The sequence below is a fragment of the Spodoptera frugiperda genome, chromosome 23 (genome assembly GCF_023101765.2).
Source record: "Spodoptera frugiperda isolate SF20-4 chromosome 23, AGI-APGP_CSIRO_Sfru_2.0, whole genome shotgun sequence".
In the NCBI taxonomy this organism is placed as follows: Eukaryota; Metazoa; Arthropoda; class Insecta; order Lepidoptera; family Noctuidae; genus Spodoptera; species Spodoptera frugiperda.
Window position 1 is genome coordinate 14,475,645 of NC_064234.1, and position 24,085 is coordinate 14,499,729.

A 24,085-nucleotide genomic window follows, 5' to 3' on the forward strand; every position below is an offset into this window, starting at 1 on the left:
GTACCTACACTGATTACATTCATCACCTTTATAGTTTATCATTTTACTGCCTCATTGATTTTTGTTTACTAAGTATGAACTCTTGGGTTCAATCTCTGAGTAGAATATTGCCTTATATTATTGAGGTTTTCCATTTTGATAATTCTCAATAATAGAATTGGAAATGGAATTGGAAAGGAGTGTGCCCGAGTTGTGACCTATATAATTTATATATTGGGCGAAAAGTGTACTGGATGTCCATCCTCCTGCCTTCCCCTTCAGGGTGTAATAATGGTTGTGATGACAATTGTTTTCTACCATAGGTAATAAATATTTTATACTATTAAGGTGCTTTTCCACCAGAGATGTGCTATGTAGCTAAACTGCGAGTATTTAATAGCTAAGCTGTGAAACTATTTGTCAATTTCCACTGATACTAAGCTATTTAGCACTGCGAGTAAGATATGCTATGAAGATGCGCCGTCACAAAGTTGAAGATGCGTAGCTCGAGTATGCGAGGTATCGATAGTAGGGAAGCAATCCATAGCATACATCCATAGCACGCGTCCATAGCACACATCAATAGCACGCATCTTTTCACATAAAAAACATATCTTAGTTGAATCTGTTTCCACCAGTGCTAATATGATAGGTGGATGCCAAACGTATGTACAGCAACGTAGCATAGTACATCTCTGGTGTAAGAGCATGCTAAAACATTATCAAAACATCTTTAGAATATTCAAAGTAAGAGAACATAAGTTACCTATGTGATTTTATTTCTTAGTTATTATATTTAAGTTTTAACATCTAATTTGGTCACAATACCACCTAGTTTACGTCTTTGAGACCCTGGAATCACATAGTGGTTTTGTGATAAGGCTAGTCCTTATCATACAATTTGAATGAAAACATTGTTTACGAATGTTTTAAGCTATTTAGGAAAGTCATAAAACAACATATCTCTCCAAGATATTTCTTTAAATCATATTCTAAACAAATAAAAATAAAAGTAAAAAATGAAAGTAGCATAACCACCTAGCATCTGCTCTCAGATCCCCACTGAAAGTTTTTTATTTACCAGAGACAATCGTGTGCATGTCTGACTGCACCGAGTGCTTCGACGGTGCTTAAGGACGCAGGGAAAAGCACAGGAACTATCAAGTTCGTATGAAGCGTAGACACGACATTATTCTCAAAAGAACCTCCTCCTTTTTGGGAAGTCGGTTAATTAAATCTGTCGGGGTCTGTGAGACGTATGCTAGGTGGTTAAAGGTTGGGTTAATTCATCATTCATTGTAGAATGACAACTTTGAAAGCATAGAAATACTACATGTATAATTAACTAATTTAGTTGTATTCATAGAACGTTGCTCAACACTAGAACATTTAAGTGCTTGTTGATAAGAACGTTACGTATAAACTAGTATCAATTCCCATTATTTTAGAAATCGTATTAAGATCTGAATCATGTACTCGAGAATATTGGCTGAGTGATGACTGATACCTCAGACTGATGACTAATTTGCAATCAATGCAGTACAATAGAAAATAGAATCAAAGATAAAAGTGGCATGTTTTGACGGGCGCAATTGTCTACGTAACTGCTAGGCTTATTCTATATATACAATGTGATAGGTTTGAGACTTCTAACCCGTTAAGGCTGAGTTCTACATCTAATTTTATCGACAAAAAAATAATATGGGGGGTCGAACCCCTAATTGAAAATATTGAAAAATAGTGATTTTTTCGGTAAAAATAATTCACAAATGATTTTTTTTCTCACCAAAACATTATCAAACATATGAAAAAAGTAATGAATTAGTTAGCCAAGGTTATTAGCTACCGTTTGTCGTTTTTTTTTGTTTCTACGACGCATACAACCTTTGATATCAAAAAAAGTAAAAAAAATATTAAAATGGCCATAATTTTTAGGGGGAGGGGATTCGACCACTTCGACCCCTGACTTTTGTCGATAGAATTAGATGTAGTACTCAGCCTTAACGGGTTAGAAGTCTCACCCCTATCACATTGTATACATAGATAATGTAGCAGGCTATATTCTCGCCCGGCATTGGTGGAGATTATTCTTAAAACCAATGACATGGCGGACCGCGATCGAGCTCACTACGAATATTTTGAATTGACAATTACAGAATAGCCTAGCTGGACCTTTATTTAAGGTACAAAAGATTTTATTAATTTGGAACCGGAGACGTCCTAATACTGCGACCAGCAGCGCAATTTCTACAGCAATAGCAGTGTGGTAACCTCTCTACTTAAATGAGGGAGGGATTTTATGCAAGAATGGAAGTCTTCTGGTCGATTATGGATATGAAATTAACGAATTGTGTGTTTATTCCAGGACAACCATGCGACGGGCCCATGGGCATTAGTGTGGCGTTGTCCCCCGCGACTACTACTGTGACCATGTCCAAGTCCATGATCACTAATGCATCATTCCGTACGAAGAAGTTACCAGGTAAGGAAAGAGTCGAATTTATAGTACTATAAAATAAACTGATGCAATCATACAGTAACCCAGAGTACCTACATACTTAGAGTAGGAAAATGTAGACAATTATTTTGTAAAGGTAGCAACAGCATTAATCCCTGGCATTTTTGCTAGTGACAGGTTGCTCAAGGGCAGTGTACCTACTCCATAATGGAGTGTCATCGCTTACCACCAGGCAGTTAGTCATGGCGTTGACTACTAGCTCACCATTTACATTATTACAAACAGATACGTCAAATTATTTTAAAATACTTACCTGAATGAAGATCATAAGTTATGTGATATTGATATTGTATTACAATATTTTTGGTTTACATACAGATGAACATAACTGCATGCTGCCAAATGCATGCTCCTCGCCTCGTACTTTGGATTGTAGCTTGTGGATTAAAAACGTTGATTGTATGTGCAGTGATATTGATAATTATGCATACTATCACAAACTTAATACACGCCACTTTATTGGCTTACAAGAAATATAAAGATGAATGCTAATTATATTAATAATTATAATTTAAATATAAACTAAACATTTCCTACTAAAAGGCTTTTATAGGATATATCCACAGTGCACTTTAAAAACGTATTACAGCACTTTGTGGCGTTTGCTGTAGAAACAAACTTCTTAAACACAACTCATCACTTTGTCAAATATGTGTGGAACAAAACCGAATATAATATTAGTAAAGCTTTTAGGAACCATTTGCATAAAGAAAATCACGCTGCATTGTAGTTTTGTAAAATCTAAATATTATTGTAACTCTTTTATGGAATTTCTAAGAGAAAATTGTATTTCTTGATCACCAACATTACATACACAAGCTATTCATTGCCTACAACCACTTACCACCTAAAACGATATCATGAAGTGATTGTCTAAAGCCACACTAATTAAACTATTTAATGAATTGTTCATATTCCTTAGTTTGTATAGGCAGTAGAAACAAAACCAAGCATTGTGGTGTTTTTGTTTTGTTTTAAGTACTTGAATTCAGCAATGTCCTGATTGCATACTGTTTTCTTTTTCAGATGACATTCCTATTCAAGCTGGACAAGCCGTAGCAACTGATTCAGCTGATATGCTGACTGCAATCACCGAGGAATGTGAAGCTGAAGCTGCTCCAATACAGCGTGGCGGTGCAGTCCGGAGTTCCAAACCGAAACTAAGTTCATTTCCTGTACTTGGTAAAAAGACAAAGGATAGCAAAGATAAGAGCTCGAATTCAGGCGAGAAAAAAGTTACACTTAAAGAGTCTTCCAAAGGTATTTGGAATTCTCTGAGCGGTGGCGGCGGCGGTGATATGGTAGATGCACAACAGAAGTCTGTTACTGACGGTTCAGTCGAAGCGAATGGCAGCATGAAAGATGAGAAGATGTCCATGACGTCAATGCATAACAGCACTGAAAATTCTGACACACGGTCGCAAGTCACTTCCGACTCGCTGGATATTGAGACGACTCCACGCTTTGCGGCAATGCAAGTCAGTTCAGTATAACTTTGTGGAGTTTATGGTGTCTGGTTGTTAGAGAGTTAATTTGGTGATATGATAGAATATGTTTCCAGGTGATAGCAAATTCTGTGTACCCTTAAAAATATTTTAAGGTCATGTTGGAAGTGGTTATTTGTTATTGGTTAAAGTTTGCTTATGTTAAATGAAAAGATAATGGAAAGGTATTGTTGGAAGGATATTTATTTATAGACTCTGTTGTGCAAATTGTTTGTTACAAACTCGTCACTTAATTATATTATGTACCTTACATAAATTGTTCCGAATAAAATTCTTATTTAATGATGAAATGGTTTAAATTTTTCCTTGTGCAAAAATATAACAATTTCCTTTACTGTTTATAATTAACAAAATACGCGTGTAGACACCTAAAGTGGATTTAGTCGTTGCAAAAGATATTTCCATTATTACAATTAATATTAATCAATTATTTTAAGTAACTAGTCACAGATCCTCTACAAACACAATATCCTTATGTAATGATAATTAGGTACATATAAATTACAATAAATTTAATGTTTTGATATTTTAAAATACTAATACTGCGTAATGCATTATGTTAGTTCCCATAATTATGCGTATCATAATCTTCCCTAATCGGTACAAGTTGTACCTAAATAAGAAAAATTGCACAACCCAAAACCAGCCGTGTCTGTGTATCAGTGTCTTTATTATAAAACAAAATCTTTGTATGTAATCAGGTAATAGAACTCACACTCCTACCGGACAATTTCTGAGAAATGTAATCACAATTTGTTTGTAATAAACAATATAAGTAGATAACGTAAGTACCGACTTTAGTTCTCGTTAATTTATCTTTGTTTTTTGCCACTTTGCTCTTAAAGGTTACCGTTATCACATCTTTGTACTTATAACATTTTGTATTTACTCATTTGTAGGAGATATGCTATTATTAGATATTAAACAAAACTTTTACCGATATAAATAATAGTCATAGTAAAACAGATTTCAGTCGCATTTGGTAGGCCATTAAGTTCACGGTGAATTTCAAAATGAAGTGCGTTGTTGTATTGAGTGTTTTCGTGTTAATTTCAATTTCGTCATGTTTGGCTAGTGACCTAATAATTGGGACTACCTACAATGCCCGCTTAACATGGCAGCAGAAAGCAGAATATATGGGAATCCCATTCAAGAAGAGAGTAAAGGAAGTATTCTACTCAGATCCTGGCCAACAAATAATCAAGGTATGTAAACATTTTGGTTAATTATTTATCAATAAAACTAGCCATATGTATGAGGAAACCGTTTACTGGGAAGACAGTTCAAAAGTCATGGTGTATATGGCCCAGACCACACGGTGGGTGCAGTGACAGTGAAACTGATTTCGAAATTTTGAAAAAGCGTCGACAGACGACGCATCAATTAAAAAGTGACGATTGATTACAATTTGTCAGAAAAGTAGGTATATACTTATGTGTGTTAACTCAAAATATGATGTGATTTCATATTTAGTGGGTTATGATGATAAAGGACATACCGCGTAGAAGTCTGCACTAGCCGGATGGAAACAACCTGCTACAATATTTACCTTTGTTTAAGTATATTAGTCCCTAAGTACCTATCAGAAGTTGTCATGGACCTTAATTTAAATATGTAGATATCACACTATAGGTTACATAGTTTCCTATAAGGCCAGAAAACAAAATCTGACTGTTTCTTTAACTGTTTCAGGGTATCGTAGCGAGAGACATCGACCACACGTCAGGGAGCGCCACAGTCACTGCCGGTGGCGTTGGTTTCAGTTTCGCCAACATTCGTCTTAAGAGTGAACGTGGTAATGGACTGAATTACCAAATCGAGATTTATGTATAATATTCGATAGTGATATAGCGACTGCTATCTCCCTTCTTTGTATACCTACTAAATAAACAGAGGTCAAGTTTACTATAATAATTATGTCTCATTTAATCATATTACACATACCTATTTATATTTCGTTTATTCTTTAGTTTTAATTTTGTTGTATACTGTACCGTTACGTTACCTACCTTCCTTTTAATACAAGAGTTTATATTACGATTGGTACTTTCAATGTATAGACTTATCTACATACCAACTACCATATACCTACATGTACATTTGTAAATAGGTCATAGGACTCCAACGTATATAAGTACCTACGCTACGCTATTACATTGTATTGTACGACTGTGACAGTCACTGGCTGATCGGGCTCATTAATTATTACCCAATGCCAACTGCCTGGAAAAATCAATACCTAGTACCTATCTATACCTACTACCTACATCATGCCTATATTTTATTCCTACTTATGTGCAGTCAAAATGTGTTTATTTTCTAGGATCCGAAGTAAGTAGGTAGGATCAGGATCACACTATTGTTTGTGTACCACAAATGTACTATTGAACTCAATAGTCAATTGGTAAACAGATAGCGCATGCCTCATCAACCGGTTACTTAGAATTGGGTGCCGATAAATAATGTTGCAGATAAGTAACTAAGTGGTTATTTTGTTCATTATGAAGAGTTAAGATAGATAGATAGTTAGTTAAGACAGTAAAGCTAAATCGTGTTAACAATTCACTTGAAATTATTGGTATAAGATTTTGTGACTGTTGGCCCTGCCAAAATTCTGTTATTGATCTTCATGTCCTTTTGCCTAGGTACAATAAATATGTTTCTGTTGACGATATCTTCAGGCGGCGCTGCGAACGGGATGCTATCTATACCGCGCGGTATTGCTCTAGGATTGTTGGCTTCTAGCAGTTGTTGCAGTTTGTTGATTACAGCAGCTTGCTCGTCACGTTCCATCTCATTTATGACGATAGGTAAATTGGCAGCGCATATCCATAGGTAAAACATTCCCACTGAAACATTACAGTAAAACATTTTTTTTTTTAACTTTGCCCCACACTACGATTTTCTCCTGTTTCGTGGGTGCGTTTACAAACATACAAGTTCACATACACATGACACCCAGACCCGAAACAACTATTTGTGGATCACACAAAGAATTGCTCCGTGCGGGAATCGAACCCGCTACACGTTGCCCAGCCACCGCGCCAATCGTGCAGACAGAATGAAAAATATTTGCAAGGTATCTAGCTATAAGTATCTATTTATCTTAGGTTCTTGTCAAATGAGTACCTAAAATTAGGAACTTACAAAGTAGGAATCCACCAGCAACGCTCGCTCCTATTAGCATACCAATGTCCATATTGTTTTGTTTGATTAAAAGCAATACAGTTGCAATTAAGACGGAAATTATAATGAGTCGCAGCAACTCCATAAGTATATAAAATACCATCAACATGTTGTTACACTGTCATGAAAAGAGAAGTTAAGATTTAATAAACTGTAAACATAGGTACAATAGGTAGGTGGTCTCTAACAGGACAGTTTAAATGAGTAATAATTTTACCGTATAAGCCCCATAGATATACACAACGCACACAATCATGTAAATGCTTGAGAAACTAATTCCAAGTGAAATATATTTATCTGGATCTGTAAAAATAAACCGGTTTACAGATTTACAATTTACATGATCACAGAAATAAAATGTAGGTACCACATTACCTACCAGCTTGTACATCCTCTAAATAACTCTGAGCATAAATAAGATTGTAATTATGAATCCAGTTAGTAATCTCATCTTTGACTAAATCAGGATGTCTATGTCCTAAGCAACAAAATACTAATAACACAAGTCCCTGAAACTAATATTTTATTATTGTTACAAGCACAAGATACATAATACTGCTTATCCACTTAACATATTTAGATATAATCTTACTTACCAGAGAAATAATTCCTGTCAAAATGCCCCCTAAACGCAAAGAAAACCAAAAGCAGCAGCTATACACTAAAGCCATGGTATAATTTAATAAATATCACATTTTTATTAGCTCTACAAAAACGGTATGAGGGTTGATATTTTAATCACGGCCCACGATAAACTGTTACGTGTCCAAGTTTAATTCATTGCATCATGACATGTACCATTTAAGGTCGGTTATAATAGCTTAGGTATAATAACAACGAATTACGATAATTGCTGGTAGTATTGATCTAATAGATTGTCTCTGATATCATTTTGGGGACCAGTAGACATAAAAATAAAATGTTTATTATGATGGCGTAGGCAGAAGTGACATAGGTAGGTTTTAATAATTCCAAGAAAGGGGTTTTGCACGTTTGATAGTACGGTTGGTGCAATGGATGTACAACTGACTGCTGCTTACTGGTCGCGGGTTCGTTTTATGAATCTATACTTAGTGTGATCTACAAAACTTGTGTTTTTTAAATGCGCGTACGAACGACATAGAAGGAAATTCAAGCAAGGCGACGATTTAAAAGAAAAACCAGAATAAAAACATATCTAGGTATGTGGTTCCGTAATAAAAATATAGCATAATGGATATATAATTGTTTGCGTGTGGTTTGAGTTAGTAGGTACTTTCTATTTCTATGAATCAGAACCGGTTAAATCTCCTCGGATTTCACCATAGCACGTCATCATACTTAAATGTTGTGAACTGGGAAGCGGTGTGGGTGGGTGCGGTCGTTGATCTGCTTCAATTAACGTCGAACTATACAAGCGATGACACATGTAGGTCAGCCTAATCCAGTCTTTTGTTGACTTGCTCCAAATACTATAATTATGGTCAAAACATCAACCTAACATTCATGTCACCCAGTAAACTTTAACAGCGGTGCTCCGTGATCCGTTAACTAGTAAACCAGACGATATACATCTAATGACGGGTCATTTGATGACCACTGGTATATTTACATGCAACCAAACTGAGATATACACGTATTTTTTCTTTTACAAAATTAATCATAATGTATTTAGAATAATCGCACATTCGAATTGAGATTTAATGTTACCTACTGTTACAGACTAAACTAATATTGTTGCATTATCATAAGTACTTATGTACCACTATATATCGACTCGTATATTGTGCAAAGCAATGTAGCACAAATATTTTAACAAATACGTCATGTTCGGTGCGTAAATATTTCAATTATCTGCCGCTCCCTAACTAGGAAAGTGAATTATCAGATAGAAATAAAATGATGTGTAGAAATTATTTTTATTTATTAATTCCTCCTGCAGTGCTTAATAGTTGCTGACAATTTAAGAACGAGATCTTGCAGTTAAACATTATTATTTACATTTAATGTGTGCTAAGGCTTGCTTCTTCTGGTTTAGTAATGGCACTATTTACTAATGTAAGCTGGATTGGCGGCACTAACTTATTAGAATATCATTGAACTTATTAAAATCCCATCAATTAGGTTTTTTCGTCGCAACAAAATATTAAGTACATTTTGAACATCCAAATGGAAATTTAATTCTTTTTAACCCTATGAAACAATATCGGTACTTTATATTAATGACTTTATCATTCACCCAATACAAAATTTGAACAAAACTTGGCAAAATCTAACTTACAAAGCTATTTTTTGGCAAACACATTAATTTATATGTTATACAAAGATAAGTAAAACACAATACATTGTTTGTGTCACGTGGGTGCAGAATTCAGAATATGACTACAATACAGTCTTCTACATTATATATTTTCCTAAAGTCAAATATTTGATGACATCCAACAATTAACTGTGAATGTGTTTTTGATGATATTTTTTAAATCTACTCGATCAGAAGTAATTACCACCACTGATAAGGCAAATTTGTGTCAATGAACAAAATAATATATAATGTTTTTAATGTTGTCTTGTGACTTCGAAAATGACACTAGTGGTGGAAATCTACTTCTGATCATTACTAAGTACGTATTGGTACGAAAATTCAAATATTTGGTATTGTAATGGATGTAGAAGAAAATGTTATAAAATTTCTAGTATTGGATTTGACACACATCTATGAATTTCTACAAAGAATTGGGTTGACTAATCGTATTTGATATTTTAAGGTATATTTCATAAGTATAGGAGAGCTATGTTTGCTACACAGACAATTATTTTAACATTATTATAAGTACCACATAGTAAAAATACGCAAGTGATATTGAAAAATCTGACGATATTTTTCCAGTCAATTAAAGCTTTTCTATCAACATGAAATACCTTATAAAATAAAACTAAAAAATTAAAATGCCATCAATTGAAATAATGTTTCATTCAATATTTTGCAATTTTACTCGAATTTGTTGTAATTTAAAATTAAACTTTCTATCGTACGTCGTTTTTTTTACAAAGTCGAAATTAATAATAAATGTGATTATTTCTATACACTATTTGCTAAAAAAAACTTACCTTGGCAGCAAATTATTAAATTATCGTCGCTGTACACAAAGTAATAGTAAAGGTGTCATTTTCATAATTACAAACTCGTTATTGAGTCAGAGATCATCAGCAATATACGAGCGACGATAAACAGAACCTAAAATTCCTAGAGCGAGATTTATACATTGAGCAATACTCTAAAATCTCACTCAGATTACAATTATTATTTAAAGTTAACATAAGTAGGTATAGAAGCAAACAGTAACCTATTAAAACTAAAATTAGATAGGCATTATTTTAGTTTAGACATTTCCACCACTAAAATTTACAGTGACTGGAACAACATGTTTAAATAAAGCAAAATTATAAATTATAAGTTGGAACTCATAAATCGCATAACATGTTGAGTACATTTGGATCAAGTTTGGTTATAAGCTATCAAAATAATAGTTTAACTATATGTTAATGATTGAGGTACGCCATTAACAGTCTTTGATTTCAGGACCCCGTTCTCGTACGACATTACTGTCTCCCGACCGTTTTCTGTCACCCTGTAACAATCATTTCATCACATTAAGTACACAATCTCATAAAAATATAAACGCTTTACATTTTTATTAACATTCATTAATATTTTTAATATTAATCGCTTTATACGATACTCAAAATTTTAAGGTAATATAAATTCCAAGTTTATATGAGTTATTAGCCCGATTTAAAGTGGAATTCATCTTTATTGTTTGGTATGTTCCAGCCAATTGCCTGTAGTAAAATGAAGGTGCTTAAAAGCCCCATGACCTTCCAAATATCCTTGAATTTTGTACATTCTAGAAATAATATTAATTTGAATCTTGCAGAGAAAAATGTAAGGCTACTAATAATTTTGCAATGCTACTTACGTAGCTGTAGACCATTATTTAAAGTATTTCAATGCAATACATATTTTTAAATTTACATACAATCAGACTACCTAAGTTGAAGCTGAGCTATACTTGGTACTCAGAATATCGTTACCATAGTGTTTGCATATTATGATGTACTACAGAACAAAGAAATACGTTTATAACAAAAACAGTTTTTCTTACTTTTTAGTCGTGATCTTTTTCCCGTTAATCATGCGCGTCGTAGTAGTAGTACTTCTCATGTTAGCACTGCCGGGTCCTGCTAATGAGCTATTGAATGTAGAGAATGATGTGAACGTGTTCCCATTCGATGCGGCATGTGCAAATATGTCATCGAGTCCTTGCATGCCGAACCCGAATGGGCTGAACAGGGATGAAGTGAGGGAAGTGCTGGGGTGGCTCCGACGACCGTGCCTGTGATGACCGTGTCCATGACCGTTGATTTCTAAAACAGAAAACAGAAAACTAAATGATAATTGTCGGTAGAGAACGCCGGTGAATACTTGCTACATTCAAACCATAAATCTGTAAATATTTGCCAGTTATATGTATTAGAGTAATAGAACTTTCCACGCCACATTGAACAAACAAAATTAATCTTCATTTTGTGCCCATTTGATGACACCAATTCAACATACACAAATATTATGTGAGTATAAATGAAGTGTTTGTCTTTATGTAATACCTTGTGTTGTAAATGAACACCAATTTATATTTTATTACATAGTTGTTAATGTGTCTTCTTATTAATGTAAAATTGGTTCTTAAATCAAAATAAATACCAAATAATATGCGTAAGTAAAAATACAAATATATGGGTACAATTAGTCGCAATATCGGTGTAATCACTGTTATCTCTATTGTTTCAGGTCATTGTAACTTCCATTAGCAAACCATTATTTGTGTAGGTAAGATAACACAACGCATTAGATCGACCTATAGGTTTTAAAACGAATTTAATGAGTTATTCTCAAATATTTTACCAGGAAATAAATCGCCGAATGGAGAGCCGCCGAAGAATTCTCTGAAAACCTCTTCGGGGTCACGGAATGTGAACGGGAAGCTAGGGTAGCCGAAGTCGTAATCGTCGTCGGGAGCAGAACGCCTGCCTCTGCCGTTGTTCAGCCCTTCTTTGCCATACTGATCATATACTCGCCGTTTTCTTTCTGAAATAAATAGTTACAAACCTTATAATTTAATTAAATCATAATTAATTTGTTACGTTAAAGGTTTAAACATCACTTCCTTTCTCACATCATGCGTTTAGTCCAATAATTCGAAAATAACCAAATACAGTTTTCAAACTCTATATCAGTATTTATAGCGTACACATAAGTGATGTCACCAATGCAAGAAACTTCGGCAAGACGACCTTAGCTGCCTGCGTTTGAGTCTGCGATGAATTTCCTAGTAATCGACAGTTATGTGATCACGACTTTGTTGAAAAAACTAACACAGTGATTTAAGTAAGTAGGTGTTGTACAAAATTACTTGATAGATAATTATGTATTATATGTATATGTTACGTTCGTCGGATTCAAGGTCGGGTTCTTAAAGAACGTTTTACCTTATGCAATTCAAACAAGCCCTATAAATCCGAACTACGTGACCGGAAGGCTTTAAATAATGGCATAGGTCACGTAGTTAATTAAGTACCTACTAGCACCTACCAAGTTGACATAAGGTTCTTGGTTAAGAGGTCACAAACACGAATTTACTTAGCTACTTTAAGCTGGATTTGTATAGTAGCCGAAGATGAACTTCGTTCTGGTTGCAGATTGTATCTGTTAGATTAAGTTTCATACATAAGTATGTTCATTACGCCTACTTTTCGCCAAGCGATAAGTAGAGGTAGAGTTTAATTCATTAATAACAAAATAACAGTGAGTTTAGAATTAGTTAGCAATCGATTAATCTAGAGTTAGATTTAGAAAGCAAAGCATGTACTAAGAGTACTTACGCGCAAATATATAACAATAGGCATGATAAACATTTTGAAATCGAGTCAAGGCTACATTTGATATGAAACAAAGTACCCAAATGTAAGCCTAAGTATGTAATTATAGCATAAAGTTTTAAGGTAATTTAACGGTTACGAGAACCTTAATTGGCACGCATATTTTTATAGTCTCAATGTTGAAAGTTGCAACAGATACTTGTTTTGTGATTTGTGCAAGACGAGATTGCCATTCAGAAATGTGTTGTGTGAATACTGAATGCTGGTAAATATTGTAAAATTGGAGAATGCGTGTGAGGATTCTGTTTTTAGAAAACACTTAGCATGTCGTGTATGAAAATAGTTGTTACGTAGATTTTATTTTAAGACAGAGGTAATTATTTGCTCTTGTGTTTTATTAACATCAGCTATTATTTAAATGACTTCAAAGTAGATATCCAAGTATACATAACTAGGGACCCGCGTTTACTTGAAAATATGTTTGTAGTCCACGTATAATTATGTAGTATTAAGAATTTAAACATATAGTCGGAGTTACCGTATTCCGCTACCCAGTAGATAAGTAGGTAATCGTTTATTTATAAAATGTGCTTATAATGAGTTTGTTTGACTTCCGTGATTTTAATATACAGTTACAATGACTCGCCAAACACATGTAATGTTCCCATTTTATTCATCACCAAGAAGGTGAATCACTTCGTGCGTAGGAGGATTTGTTCGTATGACTATAACTTATGAATGTTTAACATAAAATTCCACGTTAATAACAACTGGAATTAGTATTAGGTGCATTTATATGTAACTAGGTCTGTATATTGCGCCAAAGTGTTGCACTGCAACTCTGTGTTATCTGCAGGTAATCAGCTATTTCACTTCAATTTCGTCACTGATCATTGATCCATCGAACCATAAATCAACGCAACAAAAAACGGCAATACGTAGGTATAATGCTTGATACACGCTCTTCGCAGCTATTTTTCGCAAATATACGGTAACGGTTTTAATTAAATTACATTAAAATAGCAAGAACGCCAATACTTAAAGCAATCATAATATCGTTGTTTAGAGACATTATGCACAACCGTTATCAGATAAACTCACACTGAACTCAATGTTAGTAATAAAATGTTAAGTGGGCCCAAACAAAAAATAAAGGTTAGGTTTGTTTCAACACCGTTCTGAATATTATCATGGTGACTAATCCTAACCTGATCATTTTAGCTATTTGATTAGCAAATGTCTGTAGCGCACTGGAACTGCAGACTACTTAAGCAAATGATAATATTCACAACTTATTAAGCCAATCCTGCATTAAGTGGACAGCTACCAAAAAAGCGGTGGAATGGCGTTTCTCCGAAAAACCCTCTGAAGTTAAAGTGGCGATGCCCATTGACTCCATTCTTGCTTTGATATCTGTGCGCGTGATGACTGGATCCCCGTGCATCATATACTTTCCGCTTGTTTGCTACCCAACAACAAAAATTATTTTATTCTATGTCAAGCAGCTACTATTAATCTTCATTACAATAAAAAATATTAATAGTGCTCATTGATTGTACACATCTGGGAATATTGTGATGACTACATAACAACTGCTGCATTCAGAATGTATTACAAAATGCTAATTATGACCAAAATGGTCAACAGTCATGGTAGACATTCACAAGACATATTGCTAAATTATTGAGTAGCTGTGGTATTCAGAGATTAACTGAATATTAATATTTATAAGTATTTGAGTAATTTAGAATTGAGGATAATGTAATATTTTAAATAGTAAATACATAAATAATTTAATAATATTATTATGGGTTTACTATATTAAATGTAAATCAATATTGTAAGTATAGGAAATTTAGGAAACTTTATTACCTGACAATAGCCATATTAAAGCCAAGATAATTGAGCAACATTGAATACTCCAGCTAAACAAACATAGATGTTGTATAATGATATTTAATCAAACTCACACTCACCATCAGACAGAACTTCATAGGCTTCAGATATTTCCTTGAATCGTCTGTTAGATTCATCAGCATTATCTGGATTCTTATCAGGATGCCATTTCAATGCTAGTTTTCTGTAACTGTAATTAAAGACATTCACATTAACATGCATCAACACTGACATCCCATTAAAGGTAGCAGGGAGCCTCCGAATGCAGGGCACTTCGAATTAATAAGTACATATTATGAAAAATATTGGGGTGGCCTATGTCCAGAATTGGATGACTTGCCTCTGATATTACAATGATGATGATCATTCTAGCTGATAGTCAACTATTGTAAAGAAAATCTTTGGGAATTGTTTAATTCAGTCTCAGTATCATACAATACGCACAACAATGCTACAGACAAATAAACAACAATGTCAACACACACTGTTATTATAAAAATATTATTCAAGTTTGAAATTGAATGTTTCATTAATATCTGTACAAGATGAATGTGATACACACATCATTGTTTACTTATGAATTTTCATGAGTGCATACTCATCTTAAAACAAATAAAAACTCATTATATACAAGCAACTTTTTTCCAATTTACTCATTAATAAAAACTATGCTGTTGATAATAACAGCACTCAGTTTATGGATTCCATCCTGATGAATTTAATCAATTGTAAATTAACTTACGCCTTTTTTATTTCTGCCTCGGAGGCGGCTCGAGTAACACCGAGTACCCTATAGTAGTCCACCATTGCTGGTCTCCCTCAAGGGACTTGAACAAATCTGGAAAGAAAATTATTGGTTAGAAATATAAAATAAAGTACCCAGTGTGTATGGTCATTATTTAGTCATATACAAAATGAGGCCTGTTCAGCATGATTTTAGCCATATTGCCCACTTTTTACCCTAACATTGAGCATATAACTAATAGTACTGGCAAATCAATAAAATAATGTTTGAGATTGGTGGCAAATGACTTGCCTGTAATGAAGTTCAATTGCAGTATTAGGTTAGCAATAGCACTTAGACCATACAGAATAGACATGGACCTCATGGCATGTACATTTCATGGCTATAAGGAAACAGCACAGTAAAATGTATTCTATTCGATGACTATTATTATTTAAGTGCCCTAACCTACACAAGACAAAGAATACTTAAGATCTCTTTTCAAAGTTAACTTTTTAGTACATACAGCATGTTTTTATACATTCGGATGCTGCAGATTACTATAAAATAACGATCGTGTATGTGGTGACAACTGTTGACGAGTTTAATATAGTGACAAGTTAACCTGTCACATATTAAACATACAATGAACAATACAAAATATAGCCGTATTCGAAAATCAATCATCCTTTTAATACAGTAAACTTTAATGATTAAATACCGAATTTACTAGAAAAGTCAATCTATTACTAAATTATCTGACCATTGAAAACAAATCAATTCATTTTATCTGCATGGTGCAGAATAATGTTCAAGCTAAGTAATCACTTACAATCCCGAAACTAAAACATCAACAATACAAACAATCTAACTTACCGTTTGGTTGGTTAATGTGAACAATAATTTATGTAGGAATCCAGAAAAATGTGAATAGGTAAATGGCACAATTTTCAACTGATGTTACTTTTTTTTGTAAGTACCTCTAAACACAAAAAACATTCCACAATGTCATTTCATTTGAATCATTTGTCAAAAGATTAAAGAAGAAGAGACCTCACTATGACTATATCACTAGGGATTGACACCTGTCAGACAGAATTTCTTTTATGATTTTATGCCTAGTTTACACATTATTCGATGAGTAGGTTTTTATTGTAATATAAAAATATCATAAACTTAATAACAACTTAAATAATATGGCTCCTATTTTTATATTTTTAAATATTATTTTATTTTGTATGTGTAGTATTTAAAAATGTAAATTTAGAGAATTTTAAATAAATATGAAAACTTAAATAATAACTCTAATGGGAGTGCCTAAATCATTACTTTAGCCATTTCACTTATAGATACTTTGGTAAATGTATTATATAAAAAACAAAAGACAACCTTACCATCATTTTATTTAGATACAATTTGGTTAATTCGTACATTATTAGTATGATATATTTATTTTAAATTCTCTAAAATTGCATTTTTAAATACTAATTATTTTTATTTAACAATTCAAAATTATTTTTTTAATAAATCGGGTAACTGATTGAGGCTGGCAATTCCATTATTATTTCTACTCATTCCCTACTTCCCTACGTAAATTTAGTGATCTGTGTTCCCTACAAAGAAAATACAATTTTTAACTTTTTATATACATAGTTCCCCATTTCCTTCCTTGTTCATCCTTTTCAAGTCCTTTTGTGATTCGTATTTCGTTTACTGGGTATTAATTTTTTTTTTGTTTTATATCAAGATTTTTTGACAGTTTATGTTTAACTGTTTATTTAGACCGTAAGTGCTTTATTTTATTGTTTATACAAGTATGTTGCCATTCTAATGTACCTACGTTTGCAAATATGTATTCTATTAATTGCTTGTGCTGATTTATTAAAAGGATTTTCATTATAAATACAAATTATCAAAAATAAAATAACATTTGCGGGGCCCAGACATGTAAGTTCCTATACATAAGCATAGGAACTTACATACCTGTGTCCTAAAAATGCGACCAGCCATAGAGGGAGAAGCAGCAGAATTCTAAATTTAAAAATACACGTTCCTACATTCGTCTAAAAAGATATAGGTAGGTACCTACATATTAAGCTCCTTATCTGGAAAGCCTTGGCTTTGTTCAATGTTCATCTAACGTCTTCGGAATGAAATCGTCAAAGTAGGTTCCTACCTACTAATTAAACCATTGAGACGCTCGAGATCCTCACTAAAATGATTAATCGGGTTAATACCCACGTACTCTTTATTCTTTCGATTTTCTCTTTATTCGAACACAGTTTACCATATATGTAGGTGCAAGTCACTCGTAGGAAAATTAAAAACCTACGGTTCTTGTTATTTTCCGGTTTATACAGCTACTACTACTACGAGACTGAGTTGATTCCCGCGACAAAATTTGCTTGGTTACCTAGAATACAACATAGGCACGTTACGTCGTTATCGATCACGCTTCGTACGGTCTTGCAAGACTCACTTAGCGTTTCTAGGACAGGTCATCACCGTTGCCTTTTTTCTTATTAACTGTGTAGATTGTTATGTACCTATTAACTATTAACTTAGATCATAATTAATAAAACTTTGATACAAGTTATACTAAAATTCCATTCCGCAAACAACAAATCACTCGCCGCCGAGACGCGATGAGAAATTGAGTTCATAACACATGTAGGTGTTGTTCAAAATTCACGGTCAATCTCGGAGAATGAGTCTATTCCTTACTAGACTCTCTTGGCAAACAAGAGGTGATAATATTATCTACTAGGTACCTACTTTATTACGGTTACAATAGACGTAGAACGTATTGGTACATGTTAATGTATTTTGTTCATAAAATTGCTAAGATTCTACCTCATAATTCGTAGCCGAATCCTATGCGTGGATGCCAGCCTTTTCAGATCATTTAGCCTACACCAGTATGTTTAGTAAGTTTAGGTTATATGTAAGTAAATTACACCTACATGGTTCTTATAAGCGCCTAAGCAGGTTCGTTTCGTATTAAAGCCAAATTCTTATTCATGTAGGAGTGATCAGGTTAAACGCTCAAACTAAAATCTGTGCTGTTGGCACTACAGAAAATTTTAAATTGTAACTCAGAAACTTACATATTTATTTGATATTTACATGTCGGGACGGATATAAGCTAGACCCTATTAACAATGACATAAGAGTTTATTTGCTGCCTATTTATCTATTCTAGATAGACTTCAATTACCTATATTATAGGTCCTATATAAATGAAACGTATGCTATATTTCGCCTAGGAAATGATACCTACATGGGTTGATTGTACATATTTAACCTAGGTAGGTAGTATTGTCGTAGGCGCGTAATTCTGGCGGTTACAAACAATAATATTTTCCTTGTTCATTTATTCTATCTTCATTATTATTTCATAATTTATTATTTAAAACTCTAATTAGCACTAATTACTGATTACTTTGTACTGCTCGGTGATGTGTGACAACTGGTAAATGTACTGACAATCATGCAATTACTGCAACCAATTTTCTTTAATTAATATGTGATACCCAAGTACTGTTTACTTCAACATTCGCTCTATGTTTATATATGTTTCAGAATGTCTGGATAAGTTCCTGTTAGTGTTAATTGACGTTTAATTTGACGTATTTTTCCATGCGAAATAAGTCAAAATATGTATCAGTTAAGCTTTCAGCAAGTTAACCACTGGTACTTATGCCGGAAAGCAGACATACCGGAGAAAATGTGTTTTTTATTGTGTCTCATATACCGGCAGACAATAGGTTAATCGGACATAGTGAAATAGGCCTTAAATGTAAATAACTAGATACCAAGTAAAATAAGGGAAAATGTCCAACCACAAAAACAAATACGTCTTTATAGCTATATAAGAACATACCTAAGTGAAACCAAACAAAAGACGTCATTGATATAACTTTCCGATGATTAATGTAGTTGCTGTTTTATTTATTTAAATTCTATTAATAATAGGTTAGTATAAAGGTCCGGGACTACAAATGATCCAACAATTAATAAAGCGTTCCTACTAATCATAATAATAAATAACTTTTTCGTACTTTATCATTGAATAAACACGTAATTACTGAAATGAGCATGATATGACTAAATGTTTTTTCTGGAAATAGGCAGCACTCAATATTGTTTAATAAACCACGAGGACATTACAGATTAGATGGCGCCACTTCATACGATATTTGCTGTTATTGTTTCGATTCAATAATTACGTCCGTTACACAATGTGTAAGTTCTATATTTTTAGGCTGCATTATAGCAATTAAGTTTATGTCAGTACTGTTTAGTACGAACCGGGTCTTAACAACATAGTAATATTTTCTTCCCACTGAATATTTTGCCTACTAACTTAAACGTCAGTGTCATATTTCATAGACTGTGTGTGGGAATTAAGCCTCCAAATGATGGACACAATAGGTTTACTAAGTTTTAGTATCAAGAAGGAAGGAATTGTGGGTTTCTGATTGGATAGGTAATAGACACGAACCTTAAAATAACATTGGCTCTTCCGGTGACTTCAACGTTGGTGCCAACCACGAATTGCAAAGTGATCTCCACCTGCACTAGGCAAAACTCTGCGTTCGTAGCACTTCTCCGATTTCTTCAGTCTTATGCAACTATGGTTGGTTCACAAATGATTGAACGATACTATCTCGTTTTATGTTGAACACACTTGCACTAAATGGATGACTGATCTTGTCCAATGACACTTGTTTTCAATCTGCATGAGTAACCAATAACACAGTAATAAAATCAACCTTTGTTCACGAAATGACCAGCAAATGGAATTTTTTAGCACATGAAATCGATAAAACACAGATTCACAGTGGTGTCAGTGTGGGCACGATAAGACAAAGCGTAGGTAGACGTAGCGGTAACGTAACCGCACCTACTAGTACAAACGATCCCAGCGCACGTTTTCCATCGACTGACATTCGAAGAAGCGAAAACTGACGAACGATTCACGAATGGAAACGAACAGCGGCTATACGACACAATAATAGCGCTAGTGGCGCACACCAGCTGACGTGCGCGTGAAGGACAACACTAGCAAAATGTAGACAGGCATAACAGGTATAAAATTCATTAACCAATGTGTTTAATGTACACACTAGCAATACAATGACCCATAAAACAGATATTTGCACAAGTCCATTTGTTATTTATGATTAACTTAACTTAATCAATGTAATATAAGATCATATGTCTCCTTATGTATATGTTCAGACTAGCAATCGAGTTGACATACGTAGGAGGCACTTAACTATCAAGTTTAAACAATACATAGAATAAAATGATGAATATAAAGATAATCGGTACATCTCTAACCACTCCTCAGTGAGTGCAGTAGGTACGTACCTAAGTTGGTCAATAAGTAGGTACGGTACGTCACAAGATAATATGTACATACCTCTTTGATAACATAACTAACTATAGTTGATTGAAGACCTACCTATACCTACATATTTATTTTGTCGATCAGTGAAATGTAGCTATTCAGGAAAGTCCCTGAATAGGTACATTTAAATGTACTGAAATGGTGTAAATCTTTGCGTAATTACTACACTCGCTTTTCATAAATATTATGTATTACATTGAATACAATTATAAATACATACTTATTAATTTTTAATGACTAAGATTTCATTGACAATATTCAACTTAGTAGTTTACCATAAAGTGAAAAACCCACGATACCTATACCTAAGTATATATTTACCTCGTTGGTAGAATAAAATTAAGTGTTAAATGTTAAAGCCGCCTGCAGACATCGCATTAAGTGTGGTATTCAGCATCATTCGGCCTTCAGGAAACCGGTTGCAGTACAGTCACTACAGCTGATACGGCAACACTCACGTCACTACATGCTAATAATGTGGCGGAGTGACAGAAATTCATTCAACTCGTATTCAGTGACTCAGCATAGCATCAAAGATCGGTCTATTGTTAGCTTGTTTGTAAATTAAACGGAAACTACGACATCACTTTCTTCAACAAAAATATCAATTGAAGTCATTTAATGGAATGGTGGGCGGATGATGCCACTAAATGTCCAACTTAGCCATTCGTGAAAGCGAAACATCTCCTGAGCCAGACCAAAAAATAAAGCTAAAATTGAAATGTCAGAATGTTGGTATGATTAGCACGTTACTCATGATTCGCCAAGTATGTGGGCGAAATAATATGTAAAACCCTAACTCTCTTGGGTGTATCTCGTTAAGTCTTAATTTTACTACACCTAATTATCATTCATACCATGTCACACTTTATCAGCTCAAAGATGGATCAAGCCATAGGTATTAGTACATATTTGATAACATAACCCATTAAGATCCCTCAAAAGAGGATCGGCCGGCACGCTCTATTAACAGTACCTAAATGCGTTTTTGACTGCCTGGAACTCTTATGGAAACCTTAAAAAAAATGTATCTCGTAGAAAGTTATGGTTTGGCACGCAATGAGCTGGTTCGAACTAAGTAACTGCCCTGGTGTTGCGGGTGTCCCTGGGCGGTGCCGACCTAACTATTAGATGAACCGTTTGTTCCTTGGCCGCCCTTTCCCATAAAAAAAGAATTAGACTCTTTTTACCAACTATAAATCTCGTAAAAATTAGGCCAAATATGTATATCTACCTCCTACCTAATACTCAGAAAGCAACGCAAACGCACTAAGGATTTGCTTTATCTAGCCTAGGTACCATTAGCAGCGTGTACCTAAGTATGCTTTATCTAGCAATCTAACACCAACAACTTGTTTCAAAAGTCGGCCAAGAAACTCTTACGACAGACGCGTGTTATTCAAGAATTACTACAAGTTAGGTGTTGCCTAGATCGTCGATTTTATATGACACCTCAACTTTATTTATTTATTGCATTATGTAACTTTTCACACTTTTGATTTCTTATACTCCCAACGTATTATCGATTACTTTTTTATTTTGCATGGCAAGCCTTTCAATCAATAATTTGAAGTTTTGGTAACTAATAACTCACTTTTCGTCAATATTCTGAAATACATTATTTAAAGCAAAACATAACAACTTAAGTTACATTTGTTTATAGTTACCTACCTACATTAAACTTAGGTTTCGTGACTGCTAGCAGCTAACGTGGCGAAACATCTTTAATCAACAAAAATCACTTTTTGTGATATTTACAATAGTCTATTTGAATCGAGATTTTATTTAGATTACTACATTTTCGTGACACAGTCGATGTCTACAAATCATCACGGATTTTTTCACTAAGTACTTAACTAAGTTGGAAGTTCTTAAGTGTACCTACATCGTCACGTTGAAACATTAAAATAGAAGGTTGGTAATCAAACAACGACATGCAATGATAGATTTCTAAAAAAAAAATAACACAATACTAGCGCGCTATTCTCGTTGATTAATGGTGTGTTCTCAAGTACTCAATTTCTATATCTAATTTGCATAAAATAAACGTTTCGGTGATGATTGGTGAAAGTTCCTAAAGTGCGAATATGATGAAAGAGTATAGTAGCTGCGTACTAGATTAATATTCACAGAAGATAATTGGATTTAATGCGAGATTTGTTTTATTGCCCAATATACATTATGTAGATAGGTAGAAATGTACATAAGTGTCTATTTGTAACTTTTCAACGCTCAACAGACATTAAAATAAAAAATACAAAATGACCATTGCGAAAGAGTTTTTCCGGCGTTGACTTTCTCACCTTCCATAAAACATGCTGTTTTGTTGTAATAGACCCTTAAGGGTCTATAAAATCATCTAAAATCATCATCAATACATATTCTTCCTCCACTGTCCCCTACCCAACGTTGTGATAACCTCCTTGTCCTTCACATCGTCATTTCCTCCTACCTCTCTTACTCTCACCATCTATTAATTTCACAAACGAAACATTTGTCTTCAAATAAATCATTATTTTAAATATTTAAAGTACTTAACTATAAAAATAATAACTAATCTTAAAAATTATCAATCATAAACAAGTAGACATCAGTGCGAAATGTTTAGAAGCAAAGTTCCCATGATCTTACTGACCGGACGAAACCAACATTTGCTAGCCCCTCCGAACAACAGGAAACTCTCGTTGAAGTTATTGATGCCACAATTTGTTTTTATGTGTGTTTTAGTATGTACGGATATACCATGTACCAATTTTTTACTTACAGTTTTTACTTACAATTTCTTTTATATTTGATGGACGTTTGTCCACTACCTATCTCGCCTGGTTGTGGTAGGCGATGCCTACGATGGACCACTTATTTACCTATGTTTAGTCAATAATTATTGTGTCAGAATGCAATGTGGTTCTATAACTAAAGACCGACGTCAAAAGTAGAGACCAAGT

General features: G+C 33.8%; 4 protein-coding genes across 5 annotated transcripts; 2 read left to right on the forward strand and 2 right to left on the reverse strand.

The window, feature by feature from the left end:
- Positions 1 to 278: 278 nt before the first annotated feature.
- Positions 279 to 4,292, forward strand: LOC126912181 (uncharacterized). 2 transcript variants are annotated; one of them, XM_050703094.1, is made up of 3 exons: positions 279 to 302; positions 2,345 to 2,461; positions 3,524 to 4,292. In XM_050703094.1, exons 2-3 carry the CDS (start codon positions 2,365 to 2,367, stop codon positions 3,988 to 3,990), a joined length of 564 nt encoding a protein of 187 aa, XP_050559051.1. In that variant the 5' UTR covers positions 279 to 302; positions 2,345 to 2,364; the 3' UTR covers positions 3,991 to 4,292. The 2 variants fall into 2 exon arrangements, with proteins under 2 accessions (XP_050559051.1, XP_050559050.1); XM_050703093.1 differs by lacking the exon at positions 279 to 302 and adding an exon at positions 1,728 to 2,162.
- Positions 4,293 to 4,896: 604 nt separating this feature from the next.
- On the forward strand, positions 4,897 to 5,916 carry LOC126912182 (uncharacterized). The gene is made up of 2 exons (XM_050703095.1): positions 4,897 to 5,207; positions 5,695 to 5,916. Exons 1-2 carry the CDS (start codon positions 5,016 to 5,018, stop codon positions 5,833 to 5,835), a joined length of 333 nt encoding a protein of 110 aa, XP_050559052.1. The 5' UTR covers positions 4,897 to 5,015; the 3' UTR covers positions 5,836 to 5,916.
- A 133-nt stretch (positions 5,917 to 6,049) lies between these two features.
- Positions 6,050 to 8,935, reverse strand: LOC118267326 (uncharacterized). Its single transcript, XM_035581259.2, has 5 exons — positions 7,785 to 8,935; positions 7,568 to 7,703; positions 7,406 to 7,491; positions 7,150 to 7,306; positions 6,050 to 6,851 (listed from the first exon to the last, which is right to left on the reverse strand). Exons 1-5 carry the CDS (start codon positions 7,857 to 7,859, stop codon positions 6,565 to 6,567), a joined length of 741 nt encoding a protein of 246 aa, XP_035437152.2. The 5' UTR covers positions 7,860 to 8,935; the 3' UTR covers positions 6,050 to 6,564.
- A 139-nt stretch (positions 8,936 to 9,074) lies between these two features.
- Positions 9,075 to 16,795, reverse strand: LOC126912180 (dnaJ homolog subfamily B member 6-like; the record flags this gene model as incomplete). The annotated part of the gene is given in 7 exon segments (XM_050703092.1): positions 9,075 to 10,796; positions 11,331 to 11,592; positions 12,131 to 12,313; positions 14,432 to 14,569; positions 15,081 to 15,190; positions 15,743 to 15,838; positions 16,601 to 16,795. Coding segments are annotated over 6 exon segments (858 nt in total). The 3' UTR covers positions 9,075 to 10,696.
- Positions 16,796 to 24,085: the final 7,290 nt, after the last annotated feature.

Excerpts from the sequence above, each read along its gene's own strand:
- LOC126912181 (XM_050703094.1), top strand. The coding sequence starts at position 2,365 with ATGGGCATTAGTGTGGCGTTGTCCCCCGCGACTACTACTGTGACCATG. Across the intron at positions 2,462-3,523 it reads CCGTACGAAGAAGTTACCAG|ATGACATTCCTATTCAAGCT; the intron begins GTAAGGAAAGAG and ends TTTCTTTTTCAG.
- LOC126912182 (XM_050703095.1), top strand. The coding sequence starts at position 5,016 with ATGAAGTGCGTTGTTGTATTGAGTGTTTTCGTGTTAATTTCAATTTCG. Across the intron at positions 5,208-5,694 it reads CTGGCCAACAAATAATCAAG|GGTATCGTAGCGAGAGACAT; the intron begins GTATGTAAACAT and ends TAACTGTTTCAG.
- LOC118267326 (XM_035581259.2), bottom strand. The coding sequence starts at position 7,859 with ATGGCTTTAGTGTATAGCTGCTGCTTTTGGTTTTCTTTGCGTTTAGGG. Across the intron at positions 7,307-7,405 it reads ATATCTATGGGGCTTATACG|TGTAACAACATGTTGATGGT; the intron begins GTAAAATTATTA and ends TTTTCATGACAG. Across the intron at positions 6,852-7,149 it reads TGCTGGTGGATTCCTACTTT|TGGGAATGTTTTACCTATGG; the intron begins GTAAGTTCCTAA and ends GTAATGTTTCAG.